We start from the raw sequence: 14,324 nt of genomic DNA on the forward strand, positions 1-14,324 counted from the left end.
GGCAGCCTGCTGTCAGTGGCTTCATGGCGCCATCGAGACCTTCCATGGAAAACAAATGGGGAGGCACTGCCTGTCATGCCAGGTTTGTGTACACCTTTCTTTTTGCTGATACTGCTTGAAAATGTCATGGCGGGAAGCGAACAGTGTGTTGACTGACAGCAAGTGATCATATATACTAAAATTTCCACAAAACAAAGACAACAGGCCAAATCTTATCAAAAGGTCTCTCTTTTTTTTTTAATCCAATTTAACACATCTTTCTGCAAATGTCTTAGTACAGGACAAGAATAAAGGGACAACAAATTACACAAAACACCAATACCTGGTGATCATTCTGACTAAAACGTGAAAAGGAAAAAGAGGATCCCTGACCATGATCTAACATCACAGCAGTGGTCTTGAGAGAGAAGAGGTGGATGAGGTGAGAGGAAGGGGGCGAATGACGAAGAGACCGATGCCCTCTTTCATCAAAGGCGAGGATGGAAGAGTAGAGAGAGGGAAGTGAGGAATATGGAGGTATAGAAAAAAAAACTGCCATCACTCCACAGCCTCCAAGCTGCACCTTCTCTTAGACATCTGCTCTCCTTTTGGAAGGACATGAACGGAGTGGGGGAGAGTAAGGCTATCTTTTTTTGACTTCCTGGATTCCCCCAATCTAAGCTCCCCTCTTTCCTTACTTTTCATCCTGAGAGGGGACACAGAAGGATATGGGGTGAGTAACTGAGATAGATTAGGTGATGGGTTTGTAGCAGGGTAGTGGGGGTGGTTATGAGAAGGATGATTACTCCATGGTCTCCTGGTTTTCTTGGTCTACACTGATCTCCTCACTGGCTTCCTTGCCCTCCTTGCTCCTCTTGCTCTTCTTGTGTTTGTGCCTCCGGTGGCTGTCGCCATCCTCGCTGTCATGTCTCCTCCTGCTACTGCTGCTATTGGGGGAGAGTGGTGGGGGGTGGAGAAGGCAGGGGCAAGAAAGAAGGAGTGAGTTATTTCAAGAAAAGGATTGGCGGGGGGGGGGTTACATGAATGGGTAGAAGAGAGGGAGGGAAAGGAAGGTGAATTGATAGATGAGAAAAGAGGAGCGGGACAAAAAGGGAGAGAAAGTATAAAGAGGTGGAGGATCAGAATGGAAGGAGTGCCAATAGGAACGGAATGAAGGGAAAAAGGAAAGAAGAAAGGGAGGACAGTGCAAGAGGGGAAGGAAGCCAGAAGAGTGTAAACAGAGAAAAAGACATACACATAAGCACTTGCGTATTGCTACAGAGACACTTCACAAAAAAAATGAGGAGCAAGACATCAAGTGTGTGTGTACCTATGTAAAACACTTTTGTGTACCTTGAAAAGCGCTATACAAATAAAATGTATTATTATTATTACCTGCGTGAGGACTTGTGGCGCCCCTCCTCTTTTTCCCGGTGCCGCCTCTCTCTGTGTCTGTCCTCCTTCTCTCGGCTCGATCTGTCACGATGCCGCTCTACATAGCTGCGCTCCTGGTACTCACGGTAACGATACCGCTCCTCATCACTACGGAGAGAAGAGGGACCAGAGCTTGTGATGCTGGGTGACACACAAAGTCACTTTAACACTTTCCCCGCCACAGCATTATTTTGAAGTTGCCAGCCACTGCCAGAAGTTTTGATCATAGTCAACTAATCTTTCAAGATGCCCAGAACATTTCGTTCTATGAATATGTAACCAGTGACTATAGCAAAAGAAAGAACAGAGCTTCTGTTTTATGCACTAAAAAAAATAAAATAATAAAATTATCTAGCTTAAGTCTTCTTTTTTTAACATGAGAACGACCAAGACGGTCATTATGACCGTTTTGGATTTTCAAAGTTTAATAACTTTGTGTGGGTGGGGGGTGGGGGGGGGGGACAAAAAACAAACATACAGACCTGCCGCTCCCTGAATTCTCCTAAAATTGCATATATCTGCATTTAAAACGAGTTTTAGATCAACTGCACAAAAAAAAAAGTTATAAGATCTACCTAAAACGACCATGAGCAGTCATCATGACCGCTCGTAATTTGCACGTGATCGTGCGCGTCATGTCACTATTTATGACGTGGTTTGGTCGCATCATTTCATTTGTGAAGTTCATTGCTCTGTCCTAGAAAAAAAAAAAACTGGCGTTCTCCAGTGCAGAGTAATAGTCTAAACTTGATTTTTGGTTATTGCCAACATGTCTGGTTACAGACACAGTTTCAGACGCATCATGACTACCACCGAGGCGTTGCAGTATTTACAGCGTTGGACAGCAGCTATTTTAAATAGTTTGAAAAATGGTATTAAAGTTGCTAAAATGTTAATTTTGGAGTCAGTTTCTTAACATACATACTAACATATGTAATGCATTAATATCTCAATTGGGTATTTATCTTGACAGAATATAGAGATTAACAACCATGGCAGTCAAAATGACTGCCCATGGTCGTTCTAGGTAGGAGTGAAATCCCGGCCGTTCTAGTGTTAATCAACACCTGAATGGTAGTCATTTTCATCAAAAAATGACATTTCAGACAAACAGCTGAGAAAATTGCCTTTTTGTCAAAGACATTAATTTTCTGCTTGAAAATGACTATCATATTTACATTTTTTTCTTACTTCCATATGATAATAATAATATTCTGTTTGAGCAGTAGTGTAAAGTTCCCCAAAATGTTAGAGGGCACCACAACCCTCAAAAGGTTCCCTACCCGCCACCGCCGTCCTGACCGTCAAAACGAGAAGGGGCCGGGGGCAAGACAGACAGCAGCTTCTGCTCAAACTGGGATGCCCAAGATAAGAAATCACGAGGCATGGCGACACCGAAAGCCCGCCCAATTCCAGAAAACCCCTACCCTCACACGTAACACGGTCAGTGGTTAAAGACCGTTGACAGTTGTATCCTTCCTTCTCTTCACTTCTGGAAGTGCTGTACCATTTCACCATATCTGGTGTCACAACAGTGACAACAGATTACTGGACTATCTTGTCAATGGCAGGGAAGCCTTCTGTCATAAATGATGGAAGTGCGCGTGTCCGGGTAGCATAGCGGTCTATTCCGCTGCCTACCAACACTGGGATCGTCGGTTCGAATCCCCGTGTTACCTCCGGCTTGCTTGGGCGTTCCTACAGACACAATTGGCCATGTCTGTGGGTGAGAAGCCGGACATGGGTATGTGTCCTGGTCGCTACACTAGCACCTCCTCTGGTCGGGCGGAGCGCCTGTTCGGGGTGGGAGGGGGAACTGGGGGGAATAGTGTGATCCGCCCACATGCTACGTTCCCCTGGCGAAACTCCTCACTGTCAGGTGAAAAGAAGGGGCTGGCCACTCCACATGTATCGGAGGAGGCATGTGGTAGTCTGCAGCCCTTGCTGGATCAGCAGAGGGTGTGGAGCAGAGATCGGGACGGCTCAGAAGAGTGGGGTAATTGGCCAAAAATTCAACTGGGAAGGAAAAAAAAAAGACGGCAAATATTGTCAATGGTGGGGATAGTGTTAAGGAGATTTAGAGGAGTGTGGGCAGAAAAACAGAAGACAATGTTGGCAAACGTATGTTCTTTGCTGTCGGCATAGTTGTAGGCACACAGCTGATTAGTCCACTCTGATCGGAGGCCAATTTTGTATCCAGGTGACCAAGTGAGTCCCTCCTACCTGGTGTAGCCCATCACTGATGGGCTGTGCTCCCTCTCTCTCTCCCGCTCATGGGTCCTCTCCCGAGGTCTCTCCCTCTCCTTCTCCCTCTTCTCCTCACGTCGCGGATAGTAGTCCCAGGGTTTGGAGTTATCCATCATGGGAGGCCAAGGCGGGGCCACGCCACCGGGCATGGGGGGAGGGTATGTGCCTGATGAAAATGACAAGGAAGGTGAAAGAAGAGTTGGTTGTTAGTTACCGGAGCTAGATTCGAATGTGTGATGGAACTGAGATTATTGGTTCCAATCCAGTGACAAACCAGCATACTTGGAAAACATTTTGTTAATGTAAATGAATCAAGTCATAGCGGTTGCTGGTGTGCAAAAGGTTAGACTTTTGTATCATGTTCTAGTCACCCCTACCTTGAGGGAAGGGATACGGTGGAACTGAACGCCCATCATAACCGGTGGGATGACCGCTGCTGAAACACACAACAAAGAGATCATATGCACTGCTCATACGACACTGTGTGTGTGTCAGTCAAGAGTTGTGTTCATATTTGCGTCATTGGCCTTTATTGCTAAGAGAGACTTCAATTTAGCCTTCACTGCACAGGTCCATTATCAACTCCTTTTTGGTGGGAGACTTTTGTGACAGAAAAATAATCAGAAATTGCCTTTCAAATGATCCTAAGTCCTGGTTTCAATGGGGAGAAAAATGTACCTTCTATTTATTTAGCTCAAAAATAAAACCTTTTTACGCAAATAAATTGACTTCTTTATCATTTCCGTTTTGTCGTCTATTCAAATTCACCAGTATCCCATGTGGTGGATTTGACTTTGAAAATTTTCTATGTTCCTACACACACACACACACACACACACACAGACACGCACGCATTTAAATATATATACACACACAGATATATATATATATACACACACACAAATATATATGCACGCACACGCACATACACACACACCCAGCCAGACACACTGTACACGTGTTACCTATCCATAGTGGGGATGAGCGATGGAGGGGGCCCACTTGGTGGGGGAGGAAAACCAGGGGGAGGAACAGTGATGGGCAACCCTTGGAGTGAGAAAGAATGAAAGAAAAACACAGAGAGAGACAGAATACATGGACTAAATTAGTAATACAAAAACATGAGGCGAGAGGAACTACACAGAATTTACAGAAAAACCAAACAGTGCTATAGGCAGGCAGAGAGAGTGGAGAGCCGGCCATGGAAACCGAGCACGGGGAACTTACTTGGCAAAGGGATTACTGGGGGCGCAGTGCTGACATTTGGGGGAGGGGGGAGGAAGGGTGGAGGGGGGATGTTCGGCGGGATGGGTCCAGGGGGGAAGAAGGGAGGCATCTTGGCCGGAGCCGGTTCGGCATCCGACGTCGAGTGTTCGGAGATCACCTGCATATGAACGAAGGGGAGAAGTTTAAATTAGTGTTCAGCTAAAACACACCCAGTGGTGTTCAGGGACTTGATTGATTCATCTGTTCAAACTTTTTACTGGTAATGTGTCACCTTTACCAATTTCTGATTCAAAATTAGCTTTTAGCATAAACACAGCGATTATTCTTGGGGAAAATGTAAAGTGATGATCGATTTGTTTCCATCTGAACAGAAAGCTTAGTTCAACATTATAAGACCCATGAAGTCAGTGCAAAAGCTTAAGGAATATCAAGTCATAAAACATCGGCATTCAATGTGACTTGGTGTGGGCCATTTGCGTGGAGGTGAATGTATGTACTTGGATATTGTTGCCCTCTAGATTGTGTCTGCGTCGTCCTTCAACCCTACTGATGGTCGCCGTTTGTCCTCCAATCACGTCGATGGTACCACTCGCCTTCCTGGGAGTTGAGAGGGGGGGGGCATAAATCAAACCAATGATAAATGTGGTATCCCAAACAAAAACTGTAGTCTCGTTCTACATCAGAGAAAATCCACCCCCCCCCCCCCAATTTCACCCGGCCAATTACCCCACTCTTCCGAGTCGTCCCAGTCGCTGCTCCACTCCACCCCCTCTGCCAATCCAGGGAGGGCTGCAGACTACCACATGCCTCTTCCAATACATGTGGAGTCGCCAGCCGTTTCTTTTCACCTGACAGTGAGGAGTTTCCCCAGGGGGACACAGCGCGTGGGAGGATCACGCTATTCCCCCCCAGTCCCCCCCCGCCCAAACAGGCGCCCCGACCAACCACAGGAGGCGCTAGTGCAGTGACCAGGACACATACCCACATCCGGCTTCCCACCCACAGACACGGCCAATTGTGTCTGTAGGGACACCCGACCAAGCCGGAGGTAACACGAGGATTCAAACAGGCGATCCCCGTGTTGGTAGGCAACGGAATAGACCGCTATGCTGCCTGGTCAGTTTTGAACAGTAGAGTATTAGATATTCTACTATGCTGTGCCATTATTAATGAACATCGTGAATTCACGACACTTAAAACTCAACTGGCACTTGAGCATGAACACATTTTTTTGTTGTTAATTATAATTTATACTAATGCATACAATAAATTATTGCCTTCCAAGCTGACAGCCTTGATGGTTTTGAAATTCAACTGGCACTTTTAACATATAGGACTGGGTTTTGTTATTATTTCTGTTCGTGCATACAAGAAATACGCCTTTCAAGCTGACAGGCAATTTGGATGGCCTTGATGGTTTTGTTGGAAATCTGTAGTTCACAGGAGAATGTGTTCAGAGTTAAAAAGATGCTATTAAACAATAGTATCTGAATGTAAATATACTTCCATTGTGTCGATTCTACATTAATACCGTGACTTCACATTTAAATATCCATTATTACAAGCTTCAGTCATAAGAAAAAAGCAATTAATCACATCAAAATGTGTGATTAATTAGTTAATTTTAAATTATCTAATTAGTTTATTTTTTTAAATAAAGCATGACTCAAAATATTAATTCAAGACATGAATTCAAAGAACTGTAAGTTTCTGCTTTTGTTGATGGGAATTACCAAGAACAAGTTGTTTTGTTTTCGATAAAAAGTATAGTCACAGGACCGAGCTTGAGTCATTTGACAAAAACTATTGTTTGCTCCAAAATATGGCTTAGGGCTATCTTTTTCATACAAGTTCCTTCTTTTCTTTGTTTCAGCAGTTAACACACCCTGTTTCAAAAATAAGCACAAAAATGCTCTTGTAGCTGCAAACAACAGCAAAACACCGAGGTAAGTGTAGTGCTAGCACTTTTTCCAACAACTCCTTTCATACATCTTACTTTCTCCCAAGTTGTCACACTAATCTGTTAATAAAGCACCAATGGTGTACAGAAAATCAGCGTTACTTTCCTTTACTGTCTCCGTCTTACAGTGATAAATATAAGCTTGTGTAATGCACAGAAACTACATTCTCTTGCATGTTAATTCTAGAAAGGTTACCTGATGACCTGGTTGACAATGGGTTTGTAAATGTTGGCTGGAGAAGTGAAGTCCGGCTTGGAAGTGTGGACAGCCAGACTGGACATGTCCTTCTCGTTGCCCGTCCTGCCTTGCTGGACCTGAAGAGGGGCCAGAAATCTCTTAACTGACGACACAGGGTGGAACATCTTACGAGGGGATGCGAATATCAAGTTTGGATGCCAACACCGATTCTGTGGATTAAGCTTGGAAAAACTGACAGCACCAAGAACTGAGGGACTCAGACCTTTAGTTGGGTTTGAGGAGACAAAAATGATAAGTGATGCGACCATTTTTTCCCCTCCAACTAAGAGATCAAATCAAATCGGCGAAAAAGGTAGAAAAAAAGTGAATTAGTTTGCTTTGAATTCTAGCAGGTTGTTTTATATTTGTAGAAATTCCTCAATCATATCCAATGTCAGTTTGGACAATGTTTGTGGTTGCCTCGTATAAAAGGAGTAAACAGATGGAGAGCGTTAAAAAAAAAATAGGGCAACTACAGATGCATCCATACAGCTCATATCTCCCTTAGAAACACAAGTATAAGCCAGACCAGCGCGTCTCTGACCAACTGATACGAGCAGCGAAGGGCTGAACAGACAGAATGGGGTGGATGAATTTAAACAAAGGTACGTGTGGCTGAGACAATGAAAGGATGCAGATGGAGGGAGAGCTGTATGTGGTTTTAACGGTCTCTTACAGTGATCTTGCTTGTTACCGAGCCAAGAGTGGTGACCTCCAGGCCCATGCGCAGCCTCTTCTGCTTCTCACAGTAGGCCTTCCATGTGTCCTCGTTGAAGCCATAGTTAAAATAGTCAGACAAGTCCGCTCCTACGCACAAAAGTTACACGGTGAGAAAAACCTTCCACCATTTCTTTACCCAAATGTTCTGAAGGTCTTGTGTATACAGTTGGATTCACATTCTGAGTATCACATTCTGAATGTGAATGTAATATAGGACTATACGAATAAAATTTAGCTTGACTCAACTAAACACATAAAGGCACACCAACCAAAGGTGCATGAACACATCCAACTTCCTGTGGCTTTTCAATAATATCACATGAAAAAGACGTTCATCGCAAACACACGTCAAACAAACCTGGCTTCCTCCAAGGTTTCTCCTCGAAGGACTCCATGTCCACCTCTAGTACCGGAACGCCATTGATGTTCCCAGGAGCATCCATATCTACTCCCTTCAATTTAGCAGTCACTGGAAAGACAACACAGTGCGATCACCTATCTGACTTAATGCCATCTGATATGCTATTGGATATTATGTATGTATGTTTTGGTTTTTCGGCAACATGCAAAATTTTAACAACAGGAAATGCATGATAGATTAAACATTTTGAATTCCAGACAGGTAGGAGATAAGAGAAATCAGTTGGGCCTTTTTGGGGGGCAGAAAAACTAGACAACACCCAAGATAAAAAAAAAAAGGAGATCAATACCTTGTCCATAGGACCTGGAGCCTGTTGTCTTTATGTTTAGGTTAACAGGTGGAGCTCCATAGGGTCTGGGGAAGAAGAAGAAAAAAAAAAGTCTTCAAAACGCTATCGATGGCAAAACAAGGCACTGCTTAAAACAATTCTATGTACCACATACTGGTGCCCACAAATAACCAACCCAGAAATGTTGGGTGTTGTGTTCCCACATCAGTCAGTCTTAACAAATGAAGTAGACTACACCAGTATGGCTACCAAACAGGGTTTGGTAGCCATAGGGCCAATGCTGAAACAACAGTGCGAGGTAGTTTAGCAACGTGTCAAAGGCACCCCAGCACATCAGTACTTAAACACTAATCTACACTTTAGGCATGGGCCACTGTCACACTTTTATGATACAATTACAATAGCAGAGAAGATTACATTCAAAATGAAATGTTAGCTGCAAACTTAAAAAAATATAATCTATTCTACCAAAAAAACGCAACTGTTGGGTTTTATTAAAATTCTAGACCTCTCATAATTCTCGTGTTCACATCTTTTTCCCTTAAATTACTTCGTGCTCAGATATTTTGATGTCATTGTGGTTATGTAAAAACTGTAGGAAATTTTTTTTTCATAATCAGTTTTGAAATAAAACCTCTCTTCATCTTGTAGACACAGGTTGTTGTAAATTGACATTAAAAAAAGTCATGCATAAAATTCATTACAAAGCACACTTCAGCTTTTTTTTTAGCCCCTTTGACATCTAAAATATTCAGTGAAAAGTCCATTAATGTGCAGATCCCCTAACCCCCTCCCTTTTTCCTCCCCAATTGTACTTGGCCAATTACCCCACTTTTCCAAGCCATCCCGGTTGCTGCTTCACCCCCTCTGCCAATCCGGGGAGGGCTGCAGAGTACCACCTGCCTCCTCCAATATATGTGGAGTCGCCAGCTGCTTCTTTTCACCTGCCAGCGAGGAGTTTCGCCAGGGGGAAGTAGCGCATGGGAGGATCACGCTATTCCCCCCTAGTCCCCCCACCCCCCCGAACAGGTGCCTTGACCAACCAGAGGAGGCACTAGTGCAGTGACCAAGACACATACCCACATCCGGTTTCCCATTCGCAGACACGGCCAATTTTGTCTGTAGGGACACCCAACCAAGCCCGAGGTAACACAGGGATTTAAACCAGCGATCCTCATGTTGATAGGCAACGGAATATGCTATGCTACCCGGACGCCCCTAAGATCCCCCAACTTTGACTGAAACATACGTGTATTGTGGTGCCCCGGTTTTTATGTCCCCAATAGTGACACGGACATCATCATCGTCATCATCACTGTCGCTGTCACTGTCTTCATCTTCACCTGCGGCCTCGCCAGATGGCTGAAAGACAAGAGACTTATGACAACCACAGACAGTCTGTGTGCTTGGTTTGAAGAAGTATACATTGAAAGGACCAAGGTGTGAAGGGGAAGTGTGGAAGACAAGTTGACTAGGGAAAACACAATTAGGTTATCTACCTACCTCAGACATTCCATTCCCTGTAGCTTGGGCAGTGCCTCCCTCTGCTGTTGAAAGTAGGGCTTCAGAGTGCCCACTGAGGAAAATTAAAAATTCACTGTGATGCTCTTTCAAATTATAGACAAAACACACATACTATAATCTGCAAATTGTGGTAAAACATTACCAAATGACTACAGCAAGGCAAAAGATATTTTTGCCACCCACCTAGCTACTCTATATGAGGCATGTGCTTACTAGGGGTGTAATGGTACACAAAAATCACAGTTCGGTAGGTACCTCTGTTTTGAAGTCATGATTCGGTATGTTTTCGATACAGCGGGGAAAAATAAAAACATAAAATTGCTTCTTTTTTTTTTAATCAAACAGTGGTTTACTGAACAACGTATGGCTCTTTCTTAAATAAAAAAAAAGTCTGTCAATACTGCTGCAACCGGTTGCAACCTACTAATACAAATGTATAATTTACTTAGATGTAAATCAAAAATATTCTCAAATAAATTAAAAATATAAACACACATTAAGGTGCAGAATTTAGAATATTAACTGCATTTGTATTCACGTTAGCAGCTTTCAGCTCCACATTAGAACTGCGCAACATATTCTCTCAAATAAAAAAATATATAAAATACATATCCATGAGGGTGCAGCATTTAGAAAATTAACTGTACTGCGACAAGTCTTTGAAACATTTTCAACAATTTTGCTTGATACTTATTTAATGTGGCCATGATGGCCTTGCGGCTGTCCAGGGTGTCTCCCCGCCTGCCGCCCACTGACTGCTGGGATAGGCTCCAGCATCCCTGCGACCCCAATTGGGATAAGCAATTTGGATAATGGATGGATATATTAGGACTGTGCAATAGTCTCAGCTTGTACTGAGATCCATTGTTTTTTCATGTTTATTTGTTTTTTTTAATTTACTTGTCTATGTTTTTTGCAGAAATGGCAGATCTGCTGGCACTAAGCTCTGGTTTATCTGCGTTTGCCATAACTAGGAGGCTGCGCTGTGCTACATTACCGGCTCAAAGACTTGAAGACACATCCTAGGATGCACTGGGACACATCATCAGTGATGTTTCCTGAGGTCCTCGGGTGTTTCGGGTCTTTGAACATCATACACCCTCGCTCAGGTGACCCAGCCAGGGTTGATCAGTCAATCTCTCTGTGGCGCGCGCTTGTGTAAGCGCATGTTTAGTGGGTGGCTGAATGCACAACATCTGGCCCTTTGCAAAAGTTGCTAGGGGGGGATACTGAGTTTCAAATTAAAATCTGTGCACACAAAATTTCCGCACGCGCAGTGGTTAAAACAATGCTGCATTCGTTCAGTACACATGTGCGGAACCAAAAGACCCATACCGAAATTTTCTGTACGAATACGTGTACCATTACATCCCTAGTGCTTACAGCTAGAAGAAGAAAGGAAACAGAATGGATGTAAAATACCTGATCGCAGCATTCAGTTTGGCTTCTTCATCGTCATCCTTGCTCTCAGTTTCATCTGACAGAAGAAGAAAAAACCAACATCACTTAAACAGCACTTTTTCTCCAACCATATGAAGCACATTGTCAGTGGCAGAGCTGGACATGGATAAACAATGCAGACAAGATGAAATAGAGTTGCCCCATGCAGCATAATTTACTCAATTCCAATCCAGCATAACTACTCGGCGTTACAAATTGATGGAGGCAGAAAAAGGTGACAGGTTTAACATTTTCATCCTATGTCTGTGAATGTTCTCATTCATCCAGGTCATGGTTATCCAAAGGAGTCGAATCAAGTGCAAGTGGACTTGGTATATATCCGTGAAGACGTTTCGCCTCTCATCCAAGAGGCTTCCTCAGCTCTTTTGGATTTTCATCCTACCTACCTAAACCACTGCGCATGCGCGGGGTTACAACACATTTGAGCTACGGGAGGACAATTTCTCAAGGTGGGACAAAAGGACACAAAATCCCTCAATCATTCAAATATGCACTGCAGTTTAGAGTATTAAAAAAAACGGTGAGTATCACTTAAGAGTAACTACGTTCACATAATCAGGACAAGGCCAAAAGACTAACAGCACCACTCAGGCTAGTAGCTACTTCTAGCACCCGCTGTCATGGATAAATCATCCATTTTCTCCAATATTAAACAATTCCCAGTCTATTTTATTCGTTCGTTATAACCGATGCTCGCATGAGTTAATTGGCTGATTTTACCTCCGTACAGCCATTCCTCTTCTTCATCCCCACCACTCGCATCCGTGGTGGTTGTTTTATCCGGGTCTTCTGGTGCGGACATGTTTAGCCCCTAAACACGGTCAGTAGCTTCAGGAGGTCTACACAGTTAAGACACAATAGCTTCAACAAAGGCTCCTGACGACGAGCATGTACAATATGCCCTTTACAGAAAGAGGGAAAGCATAAATTAGGCAACAACAAACAAACAAAAAGTCTTCACGAGCCCATCTTCGACCACTGCAAGCCTGCGTGAACCCGGAAGTGGTTGGCGGAGCCGCGGTGAAAGGGCAAAGTTTAGATTCGTTTAAAATGAACAGCGCCGCGCCTCCAGCGTGGTCGCCTCAACGAGCCGAAGGAGACGCCGCCACGGCCCAGTGCTTAAGTTCATTTCATGGACAAACATTCCCACATCCTCTGCGAATAGTACACATGGCCATTGAAACTCTAGTTAATGTTCATATTTGCATGGGCAACTGGTCGTTGGTGTGGGTCGTTATGCAACTGTATTGTTTATGTCTAAACTGACCCCCCCCACCCTTTGACCGAAGATGTCTCGTAGTTAAGTGATGAAACAGATCTTTCAATAAACGTTGAAATCAGACGAGCTGATCCAACCCTGTTTGATTCCATGGGCTGGTTAGCCACCACACGCTCCAATCCAGCCTCCGTAAGTGAAAACTGAACAAAGCGATGGCTACATAGCTGAAACCATGGATAAATAAATCAATTACTTGATCTTTAAAATGAATCGATAACAACAACAAACACAATAATAATAATAATGCATTTTATTATGGCATCGGGCGGCACGCTGGCGCAGTGGTTAGCGTGGTCGCCTCACAGCGAGAAGGTCCTGGGTTCGAGCCCCTGTGTAGTCCAACCTTAGTGGGTCATCCCGGGTCGTCCTCTGTTCTCCCCGTTTCTGCGTGGGTTTCCTCCGGGGGCTCCGGTTTGCTTCCACAGTCCAAAGTGAACTGGCCGTACTAATGTGTGTGTGTGTGTGTGTGTGTGTGTGTGTGTGTGTGTGTGTGTGTGTGTGTGTGTGTGTGTGTGTGTGTGTGTGTGTGTGTCGGCCGATGGCCTGGCGGGGTCCAGGATCCCCCCCCCAGGGTGCCCCCCCCGCGCCTGCCGCCCAATAACTGCTGGAATAGGCTCCAGCATCCCCGTGACCCTGAGAGCAGGATAAGCGGTTCAGATAATGGATGGATGGATGGATGGATGGATAGTATAAGCATCTTTCATCGTAAGAGACAATCTCGAAGTGCTTGACAGTGCATTAAAACAATATAAACAGACGACAACAAAAATACTACTCAGTTAAATTAAAAGCTTGTCCGTATATTAGTGTTTTAAGGCTTGTTTTAAAGGAGGCCAGCGTCTGGGAAGCCTTTGGGTCAGGGATGGGCAACATGATCTAGAAAGGACCGGTGTGGGTGCAGGTCTTTGTTCCAACCCAGCAGTTACACTCCTGAGTCTACAAATCAAGGTCCTTAACAAAGACTATTGGTTGACTAATAGACTCAGGTGTGTAATTGCTTTTGCTGGAACAAGACTATTGATTGACCAATAGAATCAGGTGTGTAATTGCTTTGGTTGGAACAAGACTATTGGTTGACTAATAGAATCAGGTGTGGAACTGCTTCGTTGGAACAAAGACCTGCACCCGCACCTTTCTGGATCATGTTGCCCATCCCTACCTTAGCTGGGCCTAAAATAAATAAATAAATAAACAGAAAATAATATTAAAGTGTAATTTCTCCCTCAGGTCTGAGCCTAACTCCACCCACTGCATAATTTTGAAAAATGCTAAAGAGTGGGCGGGGGGCTGCGGAGGGGAGGGGGGCGTGGATGTGTGAGGCTCAGTGACGTCCCCTGGCCAGAGAAAATGGAGAGCGACATTGAATGGCAAGGCGAATAGGGAGATTGTCAAGTGGAGAAAGTGCAAGCAGAGCAAGTGCCCGCGCTGCAGGAGGAATCGTGGTATGGGGTCTGCGCAGTGTCCAAAAGGGAATTGAGGACGAGAAAGTGAATAACACGAGGGCAGAAAAGGCATTGTCGTATGCTGAAGCTGCTAAAAGAAAGG

At 44.3% G+C, this 14,324-nt stretch overlaps 1 protein-coding gene across 5 annotated transcripts; it reads right to left on the reverse strand.

The window, feature by feature from the left end:
• Positions 1-216: 216 nt before the first annotated feature.
• Positions 217-12,495, reverse strand: fip1l1b (FIP1 like 1b (S. cerevisiae)). Of its 5 annotated transcripts, none has more exons than XM_056279527.1 (16): positions 12,221-12,495; positions 11,462-11,516; positions 10,019-10,091; positions 9,765-9,877; positions 8,516-8,580; positions 8,164-8,274; positions 7,780-7,892; positions 7,044-7,162; positions 5,385-5,484; positions 4,888-5,044; positions 4,626-4,707; positions 4,038-4,096; positions 3,637-3,826; positions 1,375-1,521; positions 786-926; positions 217-685 (listed from the first exon to the last, which is right to left on the reverse strand). In XM_056279527.1, exons 1-16 carry the CDS (start codon positions 12,300-12,302, stop codon positions 538-540), a joined length of 1,755 nt encoding a protein of 584 aa, XP_056135502.1. In that variant the 5' UTR covers positions 12,303-12,495; the 3' UTR covers positions 217-537. The 5 variants fall into 5 exon arrangements, with proteins under 5 accessions (XP_056135502.1, XP_056135501.1, XP_056135498.1 ...); XM_056279526.1 differs by having other exon boundaries at positions 786-923; positions 4,038-4,093; positions 7,762-7,892; XM_056279523.1 differs by having other exon boundaries at positions 4,038-4,093; positions 7,762-7,892.
• Positions 12,496-14,324: the final 1,829 nt, after the last annotated feature.

This window comes from Lampris incognitus, chromosome 5 (genome assembly GCF_029633865.1).
Source record: "Lampris incognitus isolate fLamInc1 chromosome 5, fLamInc1.hap2, whole genome shotgun sequence".
Taxonomy (NCBI): Eukaryota; Metazoa; Chordata; class Actinopteri; order Lampriformes; family Lampridae; genus Lampris; species Lampris incognitus.

Bases quoted from the DNA above. Each gene is read 5' to 3' on its own strand.
- fip1l1b (XM_056279522.1), bottom strand. From the start codon at position 12,302: ATGTCCGCACCAGAAGACCCGGATAAAACAACCACCACGGATGCGAGT. The intron at 7,893-8,163 runs GTTTGTTTGACG...TTTTGTGCGTAG, and splicing joins GAAACCTTGGAGGAAGCCAG to GAGCGGACTTGTCTGACTAT. The intron at 5,485-7,043 runs GTAACCTTTCTA...CTCAACTCCCAG, and splicing joins ATTGTCAACCAGGTCATCAG to GAAGGCGAGTGGTACCATCG.